Source organism: Alosa alosa, chromosome 16 (assembly GCF_017589495.1).
Source record: "Alosa alosa isolate M-15738 ecotype Scorff River chromosome 16, AALO_Geno_1.1, whole genome shotgun sequence".
In the NCBI taxonomy this organism is placed as follows: Eukaryota; Metazoa; Chordata; class Actinopteri; order Clupeiformes; family Clupeidae; genus Alosa; species Alosa alosa.
In genome coordinates, this window is record NC_063204.1 from 1,064,189 (window position 1) to 1,091,024 (window position 26,836).

The 26,836-nt window shown below is 45.2% G+C and overlaps 1 protein-coding gene across 1 annotated transcript in view; it reads right to left on the reverse strand.

Moving 5' to 3' along the window:
* The window catches only part of LOC125309763 (dynein axonemal heavy chain 5-like), a gene marked incomplete at its 5' end in the record, with an annotated part of 45,743 nt that overhangs the window by 6,370 nt on the left and 12,537 nt on the right, over nucleotides 1–26,836 (reverse strand). Inside the window, 5 exon segments of the mRNA XM_048266855.1 lie at nucleotides 918–1,039; nucleotides 1,644–1,764; nucleotides 1,766–1,912; nucleotides 3,361–3,525; nucleotides 23,377–23,648. Coding sequence (XP_048122812.1) covers nucleotides 918–1,039; nucleotides 1,644–1,764; nucleotides 1,766–1,912; nucleotides 3,361–3,525; nucleotides 23,377–23,648 — 827 coding nt within the window.

The window sequence follows — 26,836 nt, forward strand, 5'->3', positions numbered from 1 at the left end:
GGTCAGACAACAAACAACTTTACATCTACCTTTACAAACAATGCATTTACAAACAATTTTACATCTATCGTAACGCCTCCAATTACCACCACTTTTGTTCAAAAATTCTAAAACAATGATGTTTTTTAATACTTAAAAATAACATTTGCTAAATTAACCGTACATTTTTCAGTAGCCATAGGTGTGTAGATTTGAACCAAATCTGGTTTGGTTCTTAACGGGAGCATTTACTGCCTGAAATATCCGATTTTGTTTACCACGCTCTGAGTTATAGTGCTGGCCTGATGGGTCGCCTATTTACGCCGAGAATTGTGGGCTTCAACGGCACATGAACTGTTAGACCGAGAATTCATTTTTGGTCATGAAATTAAAATTCCACTGGAGCTCCAAGCGGTTGTGTACATAGAAGCCTTATAACACTGTTTACAGCTCTTCGAGTCACGGTAAAATGTCATTTTTGGTACATAGCTAATTTACATACACCTACAGTGTGGGTGCTTGCATTTCTTTAGGAGTCCGCTGTCTTGGTTTGTATAGAAATGGATATTAAGTGACACAGACACGCAAGACGGTGGAAATACGGGACCGACAGTAATAGGGGGAGTTCTGATACCTTTAAAAACAACATATTTTACATGAATTACACATAGTGATCCGAGGTGAAAGTTTGTATGTATACCTTTGCACTGAGGCAAATGTGCCAAGGTGTACCATGCGCAGAGGCAAGCGGATCATCTTTAACTCATTATTGCAGGTGGAACAATGTGGGCAGAAGTAGAGCAGTACAGCTTATTGTGAGTAACTGACTTGATTTGATGTAAAAATAAATTTAAGGATTTTACATATTGTATTTCATAGTTTATAGTTATAACTTCATATGAGAATAAAGTGGGCAGTGCCCTGTGCCACACGCTGACCTGCACGGTGGTGTGGAGGAAGGCGACGGCGTAGAGCAGTGGCCTCCACTGGGGCATGTTGGAGATCTCCAGCTGGTCCTGAGTCAGGCCGCCATATGTCCTCTTCAGACCCGCCTTCACACCTGCACACAACACAAACCCGCCTTCACACCTGCACACAACACAAACCCGCCTTCACACCTGCACACAACACAAACCCGCCTTCACACCTGCACACAACACAAACCTGCCCTAACACCTGCACATAACACAAACCCGCCTTCACACCTGCACACAACACAAACCCGCCTTCACACCTGCACACAACACAAACCCGCCTTCACACCTGCACACAACACAAACCCGCCTTCACACCTGCACACAACACAAACCTGCCCTAACACCTGCACATAACACAAACCCGCCTTCACACCTGCACACAACACAAACCCGCCTTCACACCTGCACACAACACAAACCCGCCTACACACCTGCACACAACAACTATTACACTGCAACAGCACACCTCAGCACATAATCCACAGCAAAGACATCCATACTGTGTTAAGTGACTTCAGCTGGCTTTATGTGCTGAAAAAATCCACTAAAATATATGATGAATATATTTAACATATTTCAGATATCTATCCATGTAAGGTGTGAATGCCTCCTAAATCTGTCAATTACTTAACCAAATGTAAATAATAATAATAATAATAATAATATAATGCTTAAAAAGTGCATCACCTTGGGGAGGTTCGTTGGTGAACTTGATGGACGACTGCAAGAGGTTGATGGGAAATTTGGGGTGGACCTCGGTGGTGATCCACACTCTGAAGCCCTCGTGGACGTTCTCGGTGGTGGTGACCGGTGTCCAGCAGCTCGTCCAGAAAGTCCAGGCCCAGGTGGCAGTTCTGCAGGAGCAGCCAGCCTCCGTCGCCCATGCTCTGGGACAGCAGTCTGCGGGCGTGGACATCCTGGCCCTGACCCATGGAGATGGGCCTGCACGGGACCGCCTGAGGGAGACCACACATGACATCACAACGCATCTGGACATGACTAGGGAGACGACACATCACAACGCCTCTGGACATGACAACGCCTCTGGACATCACAACGCCCCTGGACATCACAACGTCTCTGGACATCACAACGCCAGTCAAGTCAGTTCTTAAGGCTACGACGTATATGTGCAAGGGATGATGACTTCCAGGTAGAGGTCCATAAGCTTCTTAACAGATTGTTGGAAAGAGGGTATCCCTGTGATGTTCTTAATGAAGCATTCATCAAAGCACATGGCAAGAATAGAAATGACCTTTTTGACAAAGCTAGACCTAAGAGACAAAAATCTTTTTCTTGTGTTTTCAATACTACTTTCTCACCTCTAGGCCACTTTATATGTGATGTGGTTAAAAAACATTGGAATATCTTGTCAATTGATAATGTTGGTAAAGAGATCTTTAATTCTCCCCCTCTGTTCTCTTTTTCTAGAGCAAAATGTTATATAAACGTGATATACTGGAACATGCAGATACACACAGAACATCCACCCGTCAGGAACGTTTAAAAAATGCCACAGGTTTCTTCCCATGCCGTAACTGTGCTGCTTGTTCCAATGCTAAAAAAGTCAACACCTTTTCAAGTTATGTGACAAAGAGAGAATACAAGATTAAAAAACGTATTACATGCAGCTCTAACAATGTTGTTTACCTTCTTTCATGTTTAAAATGTGGCCTTCAGTATGTTGGTAAAACCTCAGATTCAGAATTAATGAGCATAAAAGTTCTATTCGCAGGGCTGATCCCAAATCAGCTGTTGCGAGACATTTTGCAGACGGAAACCACTCAATTAAGGACCTGTAATTCTGTGGCACTGATCATTTGACTCCCAAAAGGTGGAAATTTAGACAAATGTTTATTGCAATGTGAATGCAGATATATTTTATATCGAAAGACTCTTCATCCTAATGGTCTAAACGAAGAATTGGAAATGTCCTGTTTTCTGTAAAATGTATTTGACGTGTGTGTCTATTGTACTGTTTTTTCTATATGTCTGATCACTATGTCCTATAAGGTAGACTCATTGAATGAAATTGTGATGTAATTGTTCAATTATGTGATCTGAATGAGCTGTGACCTGTGAATCCTCCTTTACCAACAGGATTCACCACTCTGCTGAGAACAGACAGCACATCAAGCTGCTCCCCATGCTGCTGCTGCTGCTGCTGTGTGTGTGTGTGTGTGTGTGTGTACGTGTGTGTGTGTGTGTGTGTGTGTGTGTGTGTGTGTGTGTGTGTGTGTGTGTGTGTGTGTGTGTGTGTGTGTACATGCGTGTGCCTGTGTGTGTGTGTGTGCATGCATTTGTGTCTGTGTGTGTGTGTATGCACGTGTGTGTGTGTGTGTGTGTGTGTGTGTGTGTGTGTGTGTGTGTGTGTGTGTGTGTGTTGTGCACGTGAGGTGCATACCTTGGCTTTAGCGAGCTTCTCAATGTTCTCGGTGGGATCGGACCCCATGGACAGGAAGCAGACCAGAGGCGTCCTCTCATCACTCTCCACACACACAGCCTCCATGTCCAACACCGTTCCCTCCGCATACCGGCCGCCCAGCGAGTCGGCGATGTAGCGCCTGGCCTGGATGACACACACACACACACACATTAACTCCAAATCAGCACTACAGTGTAATTATGCGGGCGAAAGTCATTTTCTGGTGCGCAGTGCCTGCTACACTGCTGTGACTCCCATTCCATTAAAAACACACACCGTTACCATGGAGATTGGCTCAGGGAGTGCCCAGTCTCACACCACCATCACGATCACGTTTCTATTCAGATGAAAGCACGCCTCAATCAATTTTACTCTGGCTTACCACAGCCACGCCACACATCGTTGCTGATCGCGCAGATTTGCAGTTAATTACTGTGTGTAAGAAGGTGTTTCCTTTACATTACATTACATTACATTACATTACATTTGGCTGACGCTTTTTAACCAAAGCGACTAACAACATGGTAAACAGTAAGTTTTAGAACAATTCTCACAATTTTAGGACAGTTTAAAAAAAACATTAGAGTACAGTAAGAATAAGTGCGTCGGTGAGTGCTGTTTTTAACAGTTACTTGTCAGTTTAAAACGGCTGGTGAGTGCTAGGATCAGTAAGACTTGTTGTAAGTGTTGCTATGAGAGTAGATGTTCTCTAAAGAGCTGGGTCTTCAGGAGTTTTTGAAAGTGGAAAAGGATGTCCCTGCCCTTGTAGGAACTGGCAGTGTGTTCCACCAACGAGGAACAACAGATGAGAAAAGTTTGGATTGGCTTGAGCGCATTATGGTAGAGCTAGACGCCGCTCGGCCAGAGGAACGCAGCGGTCTGGAGGTAGTGTAAGTCTGTATGAGGGCATTCAAGTAGGGTGGGAGCAGAACCGAGACTACTTTGTAGGCAAGCGTTAGAGACTTGAATTTGATGCGGGCCGCCATAGGTAGCCAGTGTAGCTGGATGAGCAGCGGGTAACATGTGCCCTTTGGGTTGGTTGTAGACCAGACCAGGCGCTCTCTGGATCATCTGAAGTGGTTTCACTGCGCAGGCTGGGAGACCTGTCAGGAGGGCATTGCAGTAAGTCGAAGTCGTGAGATGACTATTGCCTGAACCAGAAGTTGGGTAGCATCTTGAGTCAAGTAAGTCCTGATTTTCCGTGATGTTGTAGAGTGCAAAACGGCATGACCGGGCTTAATTGAGGCAACATGATCTGAGAAGTTTAGTTGGTTGTCAAGAACAACTCCTAGATTTCTTGCAGTCCTGGTCGGTGAAACAGACAGGGAGTCAAATTTGATGTTGATGTCGGGTGTATGGTAGGTTTAGCTGGGATGACCAGCAGTTCAGTCTTTGAGAGGTTCAGCTGGAGGTGGTGAGCCTTCATCCATGTAGCTATGTCTGAAAGGCAATCCGAGATCCGTGCTGAAACCAGGGGGTCGTCAGGTGGAAAGGACAGATAGAGCTGTGTGTCGTCTGCATAGCAGTGGTATGAGAAGCCGTGCGAACGGATAATCTGTCCCATCATGTTTCAAAGCTGCCACCATCATACCTGTGCCGAAGAAAACTGCTCCATCCTGCTTCAATGACTACCGCCCTGTGGCACTGACACCCATCATCATGAAGTGCTTTGAGCGGCTTGTCATGTCACATATCAAAAGCCATTCTCCCCACCCTGACCCCTTCCAGTTTGCATACCGAGCCAAGCGGTCTACAGAGGATGCAATCTGCTCTGCCCTCCACCCAGCCCTCACCCATCTGGAAAAAAGAGACTCATATGTAAGATTGCTGTTTATAGACTTCAGTTCTGCATTCAACACCATAATACCACAACAACTCATCTGCAAACTTGACAAACTGGGACTCAGTACCTACCTCTGCAACTGGCTACTGGACTTCCTCTGTCAGAGGCCCCAAGTAGTACGTGGTTGGCAACAATACCTCAAGCAGCATCACACTGAGCACAGGGGCCCCCCAAGGCTGTGTGCTCAGTCCGTTGCTCTTCACCCTGCTGACGCATGACTGCACTGCAACCTACAGCAACAATCACATAGTGAAATTTGCTGATCTATTAATAACTGGTGGGTCTCATCACCAAGGGCTTAATGAGACTCAATACAGGTTGGAGGTCGACCATCTGACCACGCGGTGCAGGGACAACAACCTCCTGCTGAACGCCAGCAAGACCAAAGAGATTGTTGTTGACTTCGGAGAGGTCACACCCAACACCTGCCACTGACCATCGACGGTGCTGTGGTGGAGAGAGCGAAGCAGCACCAAATTCCTGGGGTGCACATCAGTGAAGACCTCTCCTGGACCACCAACACTGCATCACTGGCGAAGAGCTCAGCCGCCTGTACTTCCTGCGGAAACTCAGGGCGAGCAAGTGCTCCACCAGCCATCATGACCACATTCTACCGAGGCACCATTGAGAGCATCCTCTCCAGCTGTATCGTGGGGGCGGAAGCTGCACTGAATACAACAGGAAAGCCCCTGCAGCATAGTGAACACAGCTGGAAGGATCATTGGTGCTTCACCTCCCCTGAAGGACATTTACACCACCCACCTCACCAAGAAGGCGACCAAAATTGTGAGTGATGCAAGTCACCCCGCCACAATCTGTTTGATCTACTGCCCTCTGGGAAGAGGTACAGAAGCCTGCGCCCCCGCACTACCAGACTCACCAACAGCTTCATACACCAAGCTGTAAGGATGCTGAACTCCTCTCCCTCCTCCCCCTCCACCCTCAGCTACATAACATCCTGGACATTGGACCCACAATGGCCGCCTGCACTACCCACTTGCACACTTGAACACTTGCACACTTGTACACTTTTACAACTTGGTGTTGTTGTCCTGAAAACACAACACTTCTGCTGCTCTTACATAACTTGCACCACTATGCCACTTTCTTTATTACTTAGGTCAAACAGAACTACCCAAGCCTTTTATTGGCCTGACTTTGCACTAGTATTTTATTGACTGTCTATGCACAATTTCAACCAAATTTTGCTGCTCTTATTTTTTTTCATTATTATATGTGCCCTCTTATTTACTTATTTTACTTACTTTTTTTGTTTACTTGAATGTTATGTTTGTCTGTGGACTTAAATTGGTAAATATGTCTTGTCTTCACCGTGGGATAGTGAGAAACGTAATTTCGATCTCTTTGTATGTCTGGAACATGTGAAGAAATTGACAATAAAGCTGACTTTGACTTTGACTTTGAAGGAGGTGGTGTAGATAGCAAAGAGGAGGGGCCCAGCACTGAGCCCTGGGGACCCCTGTGGTGAGATGGTGAGGTGCGGATAGCCATGATAAAGCCAAACGAAGGCCCCTGAGGTGGGATTCAAACCAGGAGAGAGCAGAACCGAGATTCCCATATCAGCGAGTATAGAGAGAAGGATACGGTGATTAACCGTGTCAAAGGCAGCCGATAAGTCAAGCAGAATGAGTACTGATGACCGAAAGGTTAAAAGCTGGCTTCTTTAAAGCTTCTGTTACAGACAGCAGAGCCGTTTCGGTAGAGTGGCGGCTTTTGAACCCAGACTGATTTGGATCCAGAAGGTTGTTCTGTGAAAGGGAAGTCAAAGACCTGTTTGGAGACTGCTCGTTCAATGCCTTTGGATAGGAAAGGCAGTAGTGAGACAGGGCGGTAGTTCTCGACTTGAGCAGGGTTGAGAAAGCTTTCTTAAGTAACGGGTGTTACCGGGCCATTTTTTGCACGCTGTTGGAACTGTGCGGAGGTTAGCGAGGCATTGATCACATGTGTGATAGCTGGAGCGATGGTCGGGCTGATGGACTGAAGTAGGCTCGTAGGTATAGTGTCCAGCGGGCATGTGGTAGGGGATGGCTTCATGTCAGGAGTCTGGACACTTCACTCTCGGAGAGAGTGAATGCTGAAAAAGATGTTCCAGCAGTCCCTAGAGGTTGTAGGAGTCACGGGATCTGAGTCAGATGCGTTGAGTGGGCATGTAGAGAATTGACTGCTGATTGCCGCCACTTTGTTTGTAAAAAATGAGGCGAGGGTATCTGCAGTAAGGCTGAATGGAGGAGGAGGCAGCTGAGGGTTGAGTAGCGATTTGAAGGTTGAGAAAAAGTTTTTCGAGTGTCTGTAGCTGTTGATTTTGTCATGGTAGAAAGCAGTCTTAGCAGCAGTGATGCTGGCTGAGAAGGAGGTCAGAGAGTGTCTGGTAGTTTTGAGGTCGTCAGCTAGTTTGGTTTGTGCCATTTCCTCTCTGCGGCTCTGAGTTTGGTGCGCTGCGATCGGAGGGTATCATTTAGCCATGGATGAGAATGTTTGGATCGAGCTGGCCTTGTGGTAAGAGGGCACAGCTTCGTCTGACACGAGGTCAGTGTGGAGCAGAGCGAAGTCGGTGGTTTCATTAACCTCCAGAGAGGAGAAGGAGTTGAGTGGAGGTAGGCCGGAGGCAACCATAGAGGAGAAGTGCGTTGGAGACAGGTTCGGATGTTGCGGGCGAACGCAGACCATCGGCTGAGGAGCCGGAGGCTGTTCTGACAGGCTGGCGTTGAACTGGATGAAGAAGTGGTCAGAAAAGATGGATAGGCGTCACCATGAGGGTGTCTGTGCTGCAGTTCAGTGAAGATCAAGTCAAGCTCTTTGCCAGCTTTGTGAGTCGGGTGGGCTTTGAACCAGTTCGAGGTCAAAGGAGTGGCCCAGGGCCAAAAGTCCGCTGAGCCTGGGGCATCTAAGTGGATGTTCATATCACCGAGAACAAGAAGCGGACAGTCATGCTCAGGGATGGAGGATAGCAGAGTGTCAAGTTCGTCAATAAAATTCGCCTAGTTGGCCTGGAGGGCGGTAGATGACCAGCACGTAGAGTTTTGCTGGGGCGATCACTGTGATGGCATGGAATTCGAATGAGACATATTTGTTTGAAGGCAGTAGCAGGGTGAATTTCCATTTGTTGGAGATCAGCAGGCCGTCCCGCCTCCTCGTCCAGATAGGCGAGGGTGTGGGATAGTGTAAGGTTAGTGGAGAGTGCAGCCGGGGCAGTGCAGTGTTCTCTGGTTTGATCCAAGTCTCAGTGAGAGCAAGGAGTTCCAATGAAAGGTGGTTGGCATAGCCAGCTATGAAGTCGGTTTTGTTGACTGCGGATTGACAGTTCCACAAGCCCATGGAGAAGGAGGTTTCTGTTGGTGAGGACCGTTTAAGTTTTACCACACCGTTACCGTGGAGATTGGCTCAGGGAGCGCCCAGTCTCATGAGCCGCAGTTTCCTCAGCGTTAACTTGAGTAATTACTGCTTCCCTAGAGATCAGGCGCTTCACACTGCAGAGAGCATCCAATTACAACAAAGTTTACTGCAGAGAGCATCCAATTACAACAAAGTTTACTGCTCAATGAAGGCCAACACAGAGTGGAACCGAGGTGAAGTTGGTCTTCACCATAATAACACTAACCATAGCAAATGTATGGATTGGTCTGTCTTTACCATAATAACACTAAACATAGCAAACGTATGGATTGGTCTGTCTTTACCATAATAACACTAAACATAGCAAACGTATGGTTTGGTCTGTCTTTACCATAATAACACTAAACATAGCAAACGTATGGATTGGTCTGTCTGTCTTTACCATAATAATACTTAACATACCAAACCTTAGAGCCTTTTTTTAACTGTTTAGACAGTTCTAACAATGCACTTAATTATGTCAGAAATACATATGTATGAAATACACCAAATACACCACGCCAAAGTCCAAATCATTTTCATTTCAAAGTATCTGCGTTGGTTTTGGACGTTTCAACCAAAAATCCTCTGGGAACAGACCGATAGGGTCTAGAAGTTAAACATGGTGTTAAACCTGACAAATAATTAGAAGTTAAACCTGACTAATAATTGACATTTGTGTAGTCTTTGTAGTCACCGGCTACTGTAACAATGACTAATGACACCAAATGACCGCAGAGCACACAACACATGAGACACAGCATGACATCATCCACGTACATTCTAAAGAAATTCAGGCAAAATTTGTCAGCAATATTGAACTCGAGCCTCAGTCTACATGCACAGTAAGGGCTTTTTGGAAGCAGAGCATGTGCAGTGAACAGATTATCAACCAAGACCGCCAGAATTGACTGTACTGGCTCAGACCAGAGAGGGTTGAAAAGGATCTTTGGTTAGACCAGAGAGCACTGATATAGTGAGTCATATTAGTGAGTCATATTCCAGCACTGATATAGTGAGTCATATTAGTGAGTCATATTCCAGCTCTGATATAGTGAGTCATATAGTGAGTCATATTCCAGCACTGATATAGTGAGTCATATTCCAGCTCTGATATAGTGAGTCATATAGTGAGTCATATTCCAGCACTGATATAGTGAGTCATATTCCAGCTCTGATATAGTGAGTCATATTAGTGAGTCATATTCCAGCTTTGATATAGTGAGTCATATTCCAGCACTGATATAGTGAGTCATATTCCAGCACTGATATAGTGAGTCATATTCCAATATAGTGAGTCATATTCCAGCTTGGTCAGTAGGCTGGAGGAGGAGTTAACTAGACTGAGGTGGAGGGAGTCTACGGTCCACTCCATCTCACTGCACTCTGCGGAGCGTCTTAAAATTAGCCACGATGAGTGACAGGGAACAAACAGGTGTGTGAGTGGGCACCCAGTGGCGGCCATGGCACTGCGTTGACCTGCTGAGCAGAACCAGAATGCTGCAGGAACTCAGCGGAACCAAACCAGCAGAACCAACCAAGCGGAACCAGAGCGCCACAACAACCCAGCGGAACCAGAGCGCTGCACCAACCCAGCAGAACCAACCCAGCGGAACCAGAGCGCCGCACCAACCCAGCAGAACCAAAGCGCCACACCAACCCAGTGGAACCAGAGCGCCACACCAACCCAGCGGAACCAGAGAGCCGTACCAACCCAGCAGAACCAACCCAGCGGAACCAACCCAGCGGGCCACGAGGAGAGAGCAGGGATCCTCTAGGACCCTGGGGACTCCCTATGCTGGGCGGATGACACTCCCACTGGGAGTTTATGACAATCTGCTGAGGAGTTTGTTTGCTGGTGTGTAATTAACTAGATGTACCGCATAGCGGTACAAAATATGACCGCCGCTCAGTCCTGTACATCCGTTCCGCGAAAATAAATCACACTTCAATTTGTCTCCATCTTTTACTCCATCCCCCACTCTTGAAACTTTTGTGTATGCTTGTTTGGCATGCCTGAGTGTGTGTGTGCGGCTGCACAGAAAGTAGCCTACTGGTGCTGAAAAGGTGAATAGATTGTAGAATAGCCAAAGAAGATGTAGCATTGTTATAAAACCTTTAAAATCTCTAAACAATCACAAGTAGGGCAGTTCATCACAGTTCATCCATTGCAACTGGATTGATGAAAGGTCACTTACACCTGTAGGCTACATTGTATTTGGGAAAAGCAAAAGGTATCAGCATAATGTTATTTATTTATTTATTCATAAACAAAAACATCTCTGTCAGTTCCATGCCGTTTTCAACAGCTATCAAAAACAAAGGTCATTTTTGGATGGATGGATTTTTTGTGAATGTTAAGTAACAGTAGTCTGAAACGTTATTGTTAATGCACTAATTAAGTAACAGTAGTCTGAAACGTTATTGTTAATGCACAAATTAAGTAGCAGTAGTCTGAAACGAAATGCTGTTTTACATCTAACCAGTGGTGCAAATAACTGACATGTCCAAATGGGCCTTGATAAAATGGGTCGCTAGACTGTTCATACACATTTTAACGGGCCAAAGTTGAAGAGCTGTTGTCCGCTATTGTTCGTGCAAATATAAGATGATTCATGTTCCCTTGCATTGTGTAACTGAGGTCCATGGCTACTCTGGCTTTCACCAGACCAACCTTTAATCTTTTAAGAAATCAAAAATAAATAGCGGAGCAGATCAGGCTGGGTTCACCCAGCCTAGTCCATAGGCACCCGATATTGTTTAATTTTCCCATTGAGATATCCACGCTTCTGGCTATTCTAAATGCAAAAATGCATCAGGGAGTTATGACAAAACTGTCACTAACAAACTAGATCCTAATAGAAAGCTGTTAGCTTCCCTAAGCTACAGGTAGGCTTATAAGGTAGGCCTATTTACAACATAAATTGTCAATAGGCTATGCTGGCGACACAAATAAAATCTTATTTGGAAACCAATGGCTTACGCTTTACAGTATCAAGCGGACTTAAACTGCCATATCGCGGCTTAAAAGTTGTAATAAAATTCACGCTCCATGAGTCAAGGAAAGCGCAAATGAAGTAGCCACTTCTTAATGGGACCCACTACACAGTAGCTTAAGGTGTGTTAAAGCAGCCATAATGAAATGAAGGTGTAATTGTTTGGATACTTCACACACACGTGCTTTTTAATTTCACAGACTACAACTACCAAGCTGGAATCAAAGCACATCGATTCCCCCTCTCACACCCTGCACGCACTTAAAAACAAAATAAACAGGCGTCTCAGTCTCATGCATGTATAGGCAAACTGTATCAGACTAGCCTAGAAATCTAGACGCTTCTAGCGCAGCAAATTACATTTGCTGTCAGGGCTAGTCTAGCAACTCTCCGCTGGCTTGTGAGTTCCAGAAATTGAAACTTAATCAGGCCAATAAAATCGTGTATAGAGTCGTTAGGTGGGCTTAACATAATGATTGATGGCAGAGTTGCAACGGTTTGGCTTGAATTCCCTGCTACTTGAAAACAAATAAGATGGATGTTGCTGCTGGCTAACAGTGTGACACGAAGTTGCTTTTATTAAGTTGGCAAACGCTTGAACTAGCCAACTAGTTCCGCTGGTAGGAAACGCATGGGACTCCATAGCGCTGCCGCCGCTGTCCTATTAAGTGCAGAGGGAATTTGAAAGACAAATCGATTATCCCGCCCGGACTGAGCACTGCTAACGGTGGAGTGCCCAGACCCTACATTTTAATGTGGGTCTGGCTCATCAGGCTAGTATCAGACCGGTGTAACGTTGGTAAATCTTCCATTGCACAGAATGATTTTTGTAGCACGTGCAACAAATGACAGTCCAAAGATACAATTACAGTGCTGCTATCAATTTGTTTGGTATAACCACATTTATAGTTTTCTACAAAATGCAATCAATCAAATTGGCCTCCATCACTCAACCAACGCTTAACGGTAACATTACCTAGGTCCTTATTGATATTATAAGATTAACGCATTCCGCAGTAAAACCAAGCATGTCCCATAAACATCCTCAGATTTATTTCGGCTTCAAGAAGAAATGGGAATTACATTTCATGTGACATCATCCTATCCTTATTAGACGCTCTCTCGCGTAAACTAGTCCTTGTAGGAAGCGCCCATTGTTTTTCCAACCCACTTTTAACTTCCAACAAAAATTACGCCTCACTGCAACGATGCGCCATCTAGTGGACAAACGACTACTTTTGGCTTTCTTTAATCCTACTGAATTTGTAATTATGTATCGGGCCGCTCTAATACCGATAGTATGTGGGTGCCTGTGTGTGTGTGCATGTGTATATGTGCACCGCCATCTACAGGCCAATGAGTGTACAGTCACTAAATGTACACATAACCTAATTTTTAGACCCCCATGGATGAAATTCTACTAAACTTGGCATACCCCCAGAGAATGCCAGGTCAATCATACACATAAAATTTGGTGCAGTTCTGAACATCTTAACTGAAGATAGGGCTTATTAAAGCAGAATAATATTGCATTTTAATTTTTACCGGGGTGCAAATCACAAATGAGTGATTATGGGCCAGGTTGATGTGGGCCCTTGAGACCAACATACCATAAAAAGATTCTTCATCCTCAGTGCCACGGTTCAGGTAGTTATTTAGGAAAACTGCTTTTATGGTTCTCGGGGCCCAGCACGGGGGGAAGTGGTCCCCGGGACGAAACAAAAATTTTTCCGTAAAGTCTAGTGGGGCTACATACCCACCAAATTTCATGTGCCCCGGTGGTTCGGGTGTCCCGGTATCGCTGACCAAAAATTCAGGAAGTAGATGACGGGAACTTTGACAATCCCTATATGACCGCCCCGGGCGGTCATAATTAAAGCCTTGACCTGTCCCATTGTGTTGTGTGTCTGTGTCCCTGCTCTTGTTCTCAGCTAATAAACCTTTTGATTGGATTAACTGTGTGTGTCGATATCAAATCGCTACAATATATATATCATACATCTCTATGCCAACATGAGCAAAATCACAAGATTACTGAGGTGGATTACTGTGTGTGAGATGAGGTGCGCATGCTGCTGCTGCTGCTGTGTGTGTGTGTGTGTGTGTGTGTGTGTGTGTATGCCTGCATGTGTGTGTGTGTGTGTGTGTATGCCTGCATGTGTGTGTGTGTATGTGTGTGTGTGTGTGTGTGTGTGTGTGTGTGCTCACGTAGTGTGTGTGTGTGTGTGTGTGTGTGTGTGTGTGCGTGTGTATATGCCTGCATGTGTGTGTGTGTGTGTGTAAGTGTGTGTGTGTGTGTGTGTGCGTGTGTATATGCCTGCATGTGTGTGTGTGTGTGTGTGTGTGTGTGTGTGTGTGTGTGTGTGTGTGTGTGTGTATGTGTGTGTGTGTGTGTGTGTGTGTGTGTGTGTGAGATGAAGTGTGACTCTTGGGGAAGTGCAGGAGGGTGGAGGTGTCTGTCCAGGGGCCTAAGCCTCGACAGTGCGATGCTGGGGTTTAGTCTGGTAATCTCCCGGCGCTTTGGGCAGGCAGCTGTTCACGCTCATTCGACAGGCACCTTTTTATAGCTCTGCAGAGGAACATGCTCCTACACACAAGCCCCTGCCAACCCCCCCAGCCTCAACCCCCAGGAGAGAAACATGCTCCCTACCCACAACCCCCCCCCCCCCCAGCCTCACGAGAGGCTCCAAGAGAATCCAAGGAGAGGAATTTGCTCCGTACCCCCCCATACCCCCCAACCCCACACGGTTAGCGCTAACAACCACACCTGTGCAGCCCTGTCCACAGTTGTCACGGTAACTAAGTTAGAGTCTGCCAGATAAAGCAAGGTAGGGAGTTTTCTGAGGCTGAGGCTAATCAGTTGTTGATTGCTCCATGTTATTATATCGTCAGCGTTATTTATGTATGGGGACTAATTACGGAGCACGCAGAGCAGGGTTGCAGTGCCATATGAAATTCATCTCAATCATTCACTCATTTGCACAACGTGTGCACAGGGTCATTATGTAGGAAGCATCCAAACATCCTTATTTAGCACCAGTATAGCACATTGTCTATATGGTGCTTTAATATATCCCAACTAAAAACTCTGCAATATGGTTTACTCATAATGTCATTTCCTTATGATGTTTACTCATGATGTCTGATTCCAATTGTATTTAAAGAAAACAATTAGAGATAGATTATAGATAGCGATTGTGCAATAATACATAAAGGCCCTGAGCAACTTTAAACAGGTAATAGCAGAACGCAAAACGGTAAAAGACATCTCTGAAACAGGAAGGTGTGTATAGCACACACGTGTCAGACATCCGACATCACTGTAAAGGTGAAAACAGATCACAGACGACATGCTCTACTTTTTAAACACACTCCTGCACACTCCTGCACCTACACACTCCTACACACTCCTGCACCTACACACTCCTGCACCTACACACTCCTGCACCTACACACTCCTACACACTCCTGCACCTACACACACCTTACACACACTTACACACTCCTGCACACTCCTGCACCTACACACTTCTGCACACTCCTATATACTCTTGCACACTCCTGCACCTACACACTCCTGCACACTCTCATCACCAAGGGCTTACCTAGACTCAATACAGGTTGGAGGTCCACCATCTGACCACGGGTGCAGGGACAACAACCTCTGCTGAACGCCAGCAAGACCAAAGAGATTGTTGTTGACCTCACACCCAACACCTGCCACTGACCATCGACGGTGCTGTGGGTGGAGAGAGCTAGCAGCACCAAATTCCTGGGGTGCACATCAGTGAAGACCTCTCCTGGACCACCAACACTGCATCACTGGCTAAGAGAGCTCAGCCGCCTGTACTTCCTGCGGAAACTCAGGCGCAGCAAGTGCTCCACCAGCCATCATGACCACATTCTACCGAGGGGGCACCATTGAGAGCATCCTCTCCAGCTGTATCGCTGTGTGGGGGAAGCTGCACTGAATACAACAGGAAAGCCCTGCAAAGATAGTGAACACAGCTGGAAGGATCATTGGTGCTTCACCCCCCCTGAAGGACATTTACAACACCACTCCACCTCACCCGCAGAATGGGCACCAAAATTGTGAGTGATGCACCCCGGCCACAATCTGTTTGATCTACTGTCTCTGGGAAGAGGTACAGAAGCCTGCACTCAAGACTACCAGACTCACCAACAGCTTCATACACCAAGCTGTAAGGATGCTGAACCTCCCTCCCTCTCCCTCCACCCTCAGCTACATAACATCCTGGACATTGGACCCACAATGGGTCACTGCACTACCTTAATTTGCACACTTGGAACACTTGCACACAATTTGTACACTTTACAACTTGGTGTTGTTGTCCTGAAACACACAACACTTCTGCTGCACTTACATAACTTGCACCACTATGCCACTCCTTTATTACTCAGGTCAAACAGAACTACCCAAGCCCCTTATTGGCCTGACTTTGCACTAGTTTTTATTGACTGTTATGCACAATTTCAACAAAAATTTTGCTGCTCTTATTTTTTCATTATTATATGTGCCCTCTTATTTACTTATTTACTTTTACTTTTTTGTTTACTTGAATGTTATGTTTGTCTGTGGACTTAAAATTGGTAAAATATGTCTTGTCCTCACCGCGGATATAGTGAGAAACGTAATTTCGACTTTGTATGTCTGAACATGTGAAGAAATTGACAATAAAGCTGACTTTGACTTTGACTTTGGACACCTCTACACACTTCCTGCACCCCACACACTCCTGCACAATTCCTGCACACTCCTACACACTCCTGCACCTACACACCTCCTACACACTCCTGCACCTACACACCCCCACACACCTACACACTCCTGCACCTACACACTCCTGCAACACCCTGCACCCCTGCACACCTCCTGCACCTACACACTCCTGCACCTACACACTCCTGCACACTCCTGCACTCACACACTCCTACACACTCCTGCACCTACACACTCCCTGCACCTACACCTCACACACTTGCACCCCACACTTCCTGCACCTACTACACACTCCTACACACCCATGCACCTACCCTGCACCCCACACACTTCTTACAACACCCTGCACACCCTACACACCTCCACACCTACACACTCCTGCACCCTACACACTCCTACACACACCTACACACTCCTGCACTACACACACACCTACACACTCCTGCACCTACACACTCCTGCACACCTCCTGCACCTACACACTCCTACACACTCCTGCACCTACACACACCTACACACTCCTGCACACTCCTACACACTCCTACACACCCCTGCACCTCCTGCACCCTACACACCTACACACTCCTACACCTACACACACCTACACACTCCTACACACCCCACACACTCCTACACACCCCACACTCCTACACACTCCTACACCCCACACCTCTGCACACACACTCCTACACACCCTGCACCCCACACACCTGCACACTCCTACACACACTCCCTGCACACCCTACACACACACCCTACACCCCTGCACCTACACACACTCCTGCACCCTACACACCCCACACCTGCACACCTCACACCTACACACTCCTACACCTACACCCTCCTACACACTCCTGCACCTACACACTCCTACACACTCCTGCACCTCCTGCACACTCACACACTCCTACACACCTACACACTCCTGCACCTACACACTCCTGCACCTACACACTCCTGCACTCCTACACACTCCTACCTACACCCTCCTACACACTCCTGCACCTACACACTCCTACACACTCCTGCACCTACACACTCCTACACACTCCTGCACACTCCCATACACACTCCTACACCTACACACTCCTGCACTTACACACTCCTACACACTCCTGCACCTACACACTCCTGCACCTCCCTACACACTCCTGCACCTCCCCTACACCTACACACTCCTACACACTCCTGCACCTACCTCCCTACACCTCCTGCACCTACCTCCTACACACCCTACACTCCTGTAATCTCCACACACCTCCTGTAATCCCATTACTCCTACACACTCCTTGTGACTCCCCACACTCCTGTGCACACTTCCTAGACTCTCCTGACTCCCACACCCCCACACTCCTGTGCCACTCCTCCCACACTCCTACACACTCCTACACACTCCTACACCTACACACACCTACACACTCCTGCACCTACACACTCCTGCACACTCCTACACACTCCTGCACCTACACACTCCTACACACTCCTTGCACTCCATACACCCTGCACCTGCCACACTTCCTGTAATCTCCCACACACTCCTACATTCTACACACTTCCTGTGCACACTCCTGTACTTCACTCCTGCACACTCCCACACACCTCCTAAACCTACACACAATTCCCACACCTCCTGCACTCTACACACTCCTGTGCACACTCCTTACACCCTTAAACACTCCTGTATCACTCCTGCACTCCACACACTCCTACATTAACTGGACACACTCCTGCACCTACACACACCCCACACACTCCTGCACCTACACACTCCTGCACACTCCTACACACTCCTGCACCTACACACTCCTGCACACCCCTACACACTCCTGCACCTACACACTCCTAGATACTGTGGTAAAGATTTGCTGACTTCATATGATGTGTTATGTCATGTTCCCAGTGCACCTGTCCACTGTTGTGGGATTGATTCCCACATAATTGTCCTGAACACACCCTGTTGTAACACACCCTAGTGGTCTCCTTTACTATCTATCTATCCATTTCTTTATTTTTTTTTCATCTAGTATCACTACATTCACTGGGTGAAAAGGCTCTGAATCAGGGAATATTCATAGTGATATATTTCCTGATATGTGTAATATCAGGAAATATATTGGTTGATATGCTCCTGATATTTTAGTGCCAATTCTCATATCAGGAGCATATCAAAAGTCCTGAATGGGACTGCGACGACATGCAAGATATCCAGACTTCATATTCTCACCTGATATGATCCATGTTTCAAGTATTAGCTACTTATATGACCCCGGACACCTCTTGTTCTTGTTCCCGTATTTCAGTTAGCCTATTAGCTGGTTTGATGCTCATTGAGCTCAATGCAAATCAAACCAGCTAATAGGCTAACTGAAATAACACCCATGCCAATCTCTAGGTATGGTGAAGGGTATGTGATGATGTGGGGCTATTTTAATTCCAAAGGCCAAGGTAACTTTATCAGGATGCACAGTATTCTGATCCATGAAATAACTGGCCTTTAAAAAATAAAAATCTGCCTGTCTCTATGGAATTTAACATAGGGTGCCAATACTTATGACCCCTGTATTTTAAGGAAGAACATTTATTTATTTATGATACATTATTCATTCACTAAGAAAAATTGGTGTCCTTAAAGGTTAGATATTTCCTCATTTTCATTAAGGCATTAAGATCAATTTCCAAAAGATGATTTTATATTCCTCTTTTCAGTCAACTTTAGCATGGATGGCAATACTTTTGGCCAGCACTGTAGTTTGACGTCAATTTCATTTGAAGCCTTGTTCCTTATTTAAATCAACATTGGTTTATCAGTCACCCACGTTTTATAGACAAGTTACAACATGATTGATCCATTGTTACGTTGGCCCACAAGGAAGCTTGTAATGTTAAAATAGTATGAAATTATAGATGCTCAACTTTTACAAGTTTAATAAGCCTTTCTTATGTGTTATGGTTTGTAGCATATAGTATGTATTTATTTTCATTATAGGCTATTGATTGAATTGTTGTTTATTATTGCTATTCTTCTTAATGTAGGCCTACTTCAAATTGTTTAGGCTACTGTTAAATTTAACTTTGTATTGTTGTTATGTGGCAACTCCAGCTTAACCGAATTTGTTTTGGCAGACAGCATTGGGGACAAGGGGAAAGCAGATAATTTAAAATGTGGACTTTATTCCTCCAACAGATCTCATGCATTATACATAAAAAAGTAGGCTAGACCTACAGACTATAGCAACTATAAAATCTCAAAGATATGATTGAAATTGAACCATAACCAAAATAATTAGGTAAGTAGGCTAGCCTTGACCTGAAAAGGGTAGTCTTTACACTGTAAATAGTCTATTTTTGAATGTCCCGAAATTAGATAGAAATCAAACGCAAATAGCCTATCAGTGATGTTTATGGTGCGTTTTTTGGTTAGGGCACGCATGACTTAATTAGGCAGATCTTGGGCCTAGGCTATCTAATATGATAGCCTAAGCCTATCCAAAAAATGGAGACCTACCCAAAGATATCCAGAAATGGTGTGTGTGGACTTGTGATTTGGGTATGCATACCCCTGATATCTCATTGGCATATCAGAGTCAAAATAAATCAATATTTTCACTGATTCTTAAAAACTCAGGATATGATCAAAGATGCTCCTGATATGCTGCATGTCATAAAAAATTTCCGGTCAGTAAATCCCCTGATTCAGAGCCTTTTCACCCAGTGATTCTACAGTGGTTGAGGCGCCTTTTTACATTTACATTGATATTTACATTTATATCTGTATTTATATCTGTTCATGATGGAATTGCACTTTAACGTGATTGATCACATGACCTATCATGGATGTATATATGGAGGTGTGTCTCCCCACTTGTTTCATGTCTTATGAAGGGCTGGGGCCCGAAACATCACATGTGGGGATATAGCCTAAAAATAAAAAAACGCTAAGGAGCAGCTTCTGGTGTGCGGACTCAACGTTCTTCAACTTACATAGTAGGTAACTGTTCATTTTTCTGTAGAAAGTACTTTGTCACTAACTATTATGAACAGTTGTCAGTCTTTACAGAGGATTTACACTGTATTTTTTTTTTACTGTAAAGGCGACTGTGCTTGCCCTAGTTAAAACATCTCACTGGTGCTCTTTCCTATCATTCAAATCCCAGCCATGCAAAAAAATGGAAGAGTGTGCATGTTTGAGGGTAGCTGAAGAGTGCTATGAAGATTGCATTATTTGCAAATAAAAATAAAATTTAGACAAGATATCCTTTATAGTGCAACAAAAAGAAACATTCTCCAGTGCATCATTACTGCATATGATTCTGAAAGGAAGTGGACCTAGGACAAATCCTCAGCTATACATTAATAACTGATTAATGTCCCTGTACTGTAGCTATTGCAGATAGCATTGGTTATTTGTTGAAGTGGAAATAAGTCATCCTCACTCAAGTGCTGTCTAGCAATGTGGAATGTCCAGTAGTGATCACTGCAAAAACTGCTCATTCAACTGCAGTTGAATAATGGCACTTACCATCTGTCTTGAACTGTTTAAAACAGCACTCACTGATGCACTTATTCTTACTGTACTCTTACCTTTTTTTAAATTGTCCTAAAATTGTTGAGAGAATTGCTTTAAAACCCAACTGTTACCATGTTGTTAGTCACTTTGGTTAAAAAATGTCAGCCAAATGTAATGTAATAATGGTGTAGGCCTATCTGATTAAAGGAGAATTCGGTGTGATATTGACCCTAAAGTGTATTGAAACATGATACCCAGTGTGAGCGTATGTCTCATAAGCCATCTTTCGCGGCTCCTACACTCCAAAATCTGGCTAGTTAGCCCGATGCTATAACTTTTTCAATAGTGGTGCTTGACATCGGACTAGCCATGCAAATAATCACTGTTTTACACCCATTTACGAGGGCTCAATGTATCTCCACACTTCATTGGTAGACTTCGAGGGGCCCTGACATTTAAGCCGAGACATTGAGAACTTTGAAAAAGCACTGGTAGTTTACTTCACAAGCGATTTTATACAGACGGTATCTTCCGCAGTTTGGCGTTTTACGGCATCTTGAATTTAGTCCGCGACAAGTCGGCGGCAGTAAGAATGAACAGGTATGATAAGGGATCAGATTCCAAAATAATTCGGTGGAAATGCATGGATTCCAGTTGCTGCTACTGGGAAGAAACTGGAATCCATGCATTCCACTGAATTATTTTTGAGCCTCGTGAATGGGTGTAAAACAGTGATTTTATTTGCATGGCTGGCCGATGCCGGGCACCACTATTGAAAAAAAGCTGTTGGTAGCATCGCTAACTAGGCATGACCAGATTTTGGAGTGCAAGGGGACAAGCGAAGATGGGCTATGAGACATAACGCTCACACTTCGGTATCATGTTTCAATACACTTTTAGGTCAACATCACACCGATTCTCGCTAAGACAAAAGTGGTTTGAAACATACTTATTAAATTACACTGGAGCAAAGAAGACTATCTTCACTTTTTTCTTTAACTGTCAAAGAAATCCCATAAAAACAGGAAGGCCTAGGGTAGCCTACATCAGATGGCCTAAGATTAGGCTCTTCTGAATAGAATTAAGTGATTTTGCATGCAGTAATTTGAACACTGACCTTGATCTAGCCTAAGGTCATTTAATTATAAAGGTAATTTTATTGCAAAAAACCACACAATAAATGAGCTATAACAAACAATAAAGGACTTAATCACACACAAACTACTATTTTATCTGACTACAAAATAATAATTATGTAGGAAGTTTAGAAGTTTGAAACCCAGAATTGACCAAAGTGCACCAAATTCAACACAAATGACTCAACACTTGGAGGAGGCCAGCGTCCTTTCTTTTCCAGATATTTTTAAGTTTTCGATATAAAGCTTCAGTATCGAGTATCAAGATATTTATGGCAGGTATTGTATCGAAGTCATAATTTTGGTATCATGACTACACTATGCCAGAGCCACTCTGTTTTGTAGATGTTGAGGATCGGGCTCTACCACCAACAAGTGATGCTGCTCAATGGCATATTAGAAGAGCACATTATCAAGCTCTAGTATAGAGGCAAGCACACATACCAAATCAGTGTTACTAGAAGTAAAATGTTTTTTACTTGTCGGTTGTTGCTGACGGGTAGATGCAGTTCTGCATTAGGCTTATTCCGCTATCTAAGTTAATATGTACTGTAGGATATATTCTGAGTTGAAGGTTATCTGTGCAACTTGTTATTGTGATGAAATGCATTAAAACACCACAGTGACTCACTATGTTAGCAATAAAAATATGGTTGTGTTTTTGATTAGAATTTCCGAAGCTATTACATGTTAACTATAATCATGTTCCCATTAAATATGTTAATAAACTACAGTATGGCTTCTTTAATGCTCAAACATGTATTTAGAGAACACTTTTATTTGGTTTTAGTGATTACTTTTGAAATCAACCCAATTTAGGGAAAAATAAGCAAAAATAATCGCTATTTTATGTTAAAATGCTGATTATGCGGCTTAGAACTCAGAATTGAGCTTGGTAAACACAATATTCAGAATCAGCACCCTCAAATTAGGTAAGAAAGGTGGTTTACCAACTTTTACTCAAATTTGCCGTCAGAAGTTCTCTTCTGTGAAGCTGCTCTCCCTCTAAGTTCAACACGTGTGTTTTTTTGGTCTCTTGGCATGCATGCTGGATGTGACATTGGGAGTGTGGCTGCATCGTCGATTCTAGGCTACATTTGATTTCGAAGTTCGAGATCGAGATGTAATTTCGATCGATTTTCGACTTAAGACTGAAATCGTGACACCCTTTCTAAGGTGGGAAGGGGGGCCCTTTTCATGTCTGTGCCCAGGGGCCCAGTGGTACATAATCCGTCCATGAGCGTGCCCGTTGTGTTAATGACTGAGCGAGCCCTGTGCGTGCCCGTTGTGTTAATGACTGAGCGAGCCATGAGCATGCCCGTTGTGTTAATGACTGAGCGTGCTTGTTGTCTTGACGACTGAGCGGGCAGGCGACTCACCTGAGCGATGGTGCGATCTGGGCACCAGCTCCGGATGAGCAGAAGCTTCCGGAAGGCGTCCAGCAGATTATCGTAGTCGCCCGGCAGCGGCGCCTCCTCAGGCGCGGCCTCGTCGAACCACATCCTCCAGGCGCGGTCAGCGTGGGCCACCTGCGCCAGCAGACCGGTGAAGGGGGGCAGGGCCGAGAGCTGGACCAGGTTGAGCCACGTCACGTCCAGGATCCAGCGCCGCGGCTTGGCCTCCACCAAGTTCAGGTCCAGAGAAGCGCCGCCTGAATCACACACACACCGGACGTCAGGAGAAGCGCCGCCTGAATCACACACACATCGGACGTCAGGAGAAGCGCCGCCTGAATCACACACACATCGGACGTCAGGAGAAGCGCCGCCTGACCAAACACATCGGACGTCAGGAGAAGCGCCGCCTGACCAAACACGTCAGATGTCAGGAGACATCACGTCAAAAGTGAGAGGGAAAAGGAGCAACAGACAGGGACCCAGGGAGCTGAATTCCAATCATGTTCGGTGACTGAAGCACGCCAGAGGAGCTGACTGATATTCACATGCACCTTCCATCAATTGAAATCACTGTCTGAAAAAAGCCTCTTCTCTCCTTTCAACAACATATTATTGGATTTTCATTTTCTTTTTAAATCAAAATTACAGTCAATTATTATTATTATTAATTATTAGCAGACCTTATTGGATTTCATTGTCATTCACATCAGTGTTTATATTTGGTGGTGGACCTTACCAGTAATATAACTCATTCACATCAGTGTTTATGTTTGGTGGTGAACCTTACCAGTAATATAACTCATTCACATCAGTGTTTATGTTTGGTGGTGAACCTTACCAGTAATATAACTCATTCACATCAGTGTTTATGTTTGGTGGTGAACCTTAGCAGTAATATAACACAAAGGCTTTTTTGTGTTCTATTCTAGTGCCACCAATGCTGTTCCTGACTGCAGATCGGGTTTCAGGTCTTTTTCTGCCACTGCAGGACCCTAGTCCCCTGCTTCAGATGGACTGGACTCTTCTGCAGGACCCTAGTCCCCTGCTTCAGATGGACTTGACTCTTCTGATTTTATAACCGAAGGCGTTCTCATCCAGCCAGGGAGTTCAAAGAGCCGCACCAGATCAGAGAGGGATGTGAGATGCCAAGTGCTTTGGGTACTAATGTAGAAAACAGTAAAAAGAAATCTTTTGAATAAGCACTGGCAGCCCCTTTACACTGAACTGAGAAACATGGCATTCAACAGCACCATTCTTTTCCAGTTAAGCCGCAAAGCCACCAAACACGACAGCACGTCCCCCAACCAGGCTAAGTGACATTTAGTAATTGGACAACATTGCAGATAAATGCGATTTGTGCCTATTAAAACTGAGTGGCTTGCCCTAGGGAGAACTCCAGCGGTAAGGCTTTCTGGAGCCAGATCAATACAGCCACTGAGTTTTGAGACGTCATGGCCGTCATGAATTATGCTCCAGTAATCGCTGTATTAACTATGTAGCTGGGTGCGCATTTTTAAAGTGGTCAATGAATAATGCACTTTGTGTTAGTGCTGCACGCACACACACGCACACACACACACCTAAACAGTATAAATGAGAGACCAGGAGGTATCATCAAGCATTACAAGACAGTGACATTTACATTACATCTTTCATGGTAATGACAGAAATGTGACTGCCATCCATACAGCAATTTAGAGGCATCAAAAGCCCCAGCTAAGGCAAGCTGTGGAAAACACATGTGTGCTGCCAAGGTGACACACACACACACACACACACACACACACACACACACACACACACACAAACATTCACACACACACACACACAGACACTCACATACACTCACACACACAGACGCTGCAGCAGCAAAGGACTGAGTGCTTTCTAGCTCTGCGCGCGGATGCAAATGAGAGTCCCAGAGGACCTCCTCCATGACGGAACATGAACACATCTCAAGGCTGCTCCTGCCACGCAGCCGGCCTGTGCGCCCGGCAGCCTCTTTCAGCACGGGAGGAAGCTGCCCCACTCTGGCCTGGAGTGGACGAGGAGGGCAGACGGGGAGTGGGACCTGACCATGCAGCGCAACGCCGCTGTGCTGAGCCCTGGAAGCATCTCTCTACGTTCTGTACAAACATTCCCACACTGCACCCCGGGGACATGTTCCTAGAAGGTGCCGCAGCAAGGATCTCTGAGGAAGAAGGGACAGAGGGAAGAGAGGAAGGAGAAAGGAGATCGTCAGAGAAAGGAAAACAAGAGGCATCAAAGGAAAGAAGAGAAGGAAGGAAGGAAGGGAAGGAAGGAAGGAGAGGAAGGAAGAAGGAAAGGGAAGGAAGGAAGAGGAAGGGAGAAAAACAAGAGGAAAGAGAAGAAACAAAGCTCAGATAATAATATTAATGTAATGAGAGAGACTCCTTTCTCCTTAAATATCATCTGAATCAACCTACATTAGAACTATCCTGCTCTAATAATAATAATAATAATAATAATGTATATTAAGAGAGCTATCCACCTAATAATAATGTCCATAATAATATTAGAGAGAGCTATCTACCTAATAATGTAATAAGTGTGTGTGTAGTAATAATGTTAATGTATTAAGAGCTATCCACCTGTGTGTGTATGTGTATTGGGGGTATGTGTGTACGTGTGCATGTGCATGTAGGGGGGTGGTGTATGTATGTAGGTGTGTATTGAGGGGGAGGGGTCGGTGTGTGTGTGTGTGTGTGCATGTAGGGGGGGTGGTGTATGTGTGTGTGTGCATGCAGGGGGGTGGTGTATGTGTGTGTGTGTGTGTGTGCATGCAGGGGGGTGGTGTATGTGTGTGTGTGCATGTAGGGGGGTGTGTGTGTGTGTGTGTGTGTGTGCATGTAGGGGTGTGGTGTGGTGTGTGTGTGTGTGCATGTAGGGGGTTGGTGTATGTGTGTGTGTGTGCATGCATGCGTGTATATGTGTGTGTGTGTGTGTGTGTGTGTGTGTGTGTGTGTGTGTGTGCATGTAGGGGGGTGGTGTGTGTGTGTGTGTGTGTGTGTGTGCATGCAGGGGGGTGGTGTATGTGTGTATTGAGGGGGAGGGGGGAATGTACAGGACATGAGATCATAATGGGGGTTTGCAGGGGTGGAGACTATGCTAGAGCAGGGTGGTGTGTGTGTGTGTGTCCGTGTGTGTCCGTGTGTATGTGTGTGTGCGTGTGCGTGTGTGTGTGTGTGTGTGTGTGTGTTAAGGCATGCACAGTACAGTGCTCCTGAGCTGCCATATAGCACTAATTAACTCTGCCATGAGGAAACCTGTTGTGGTATTATATATTATATCTATTATAAATATCTATTGGGGTGTATTGATTTGAATTTGTAACAAAAAATGCTTAATTATTTGCACTCTGTGACTCTGTGGCCTAAGGTACATAGGATGCATCTCTCATGTTTGAAATGGCATCATTTAA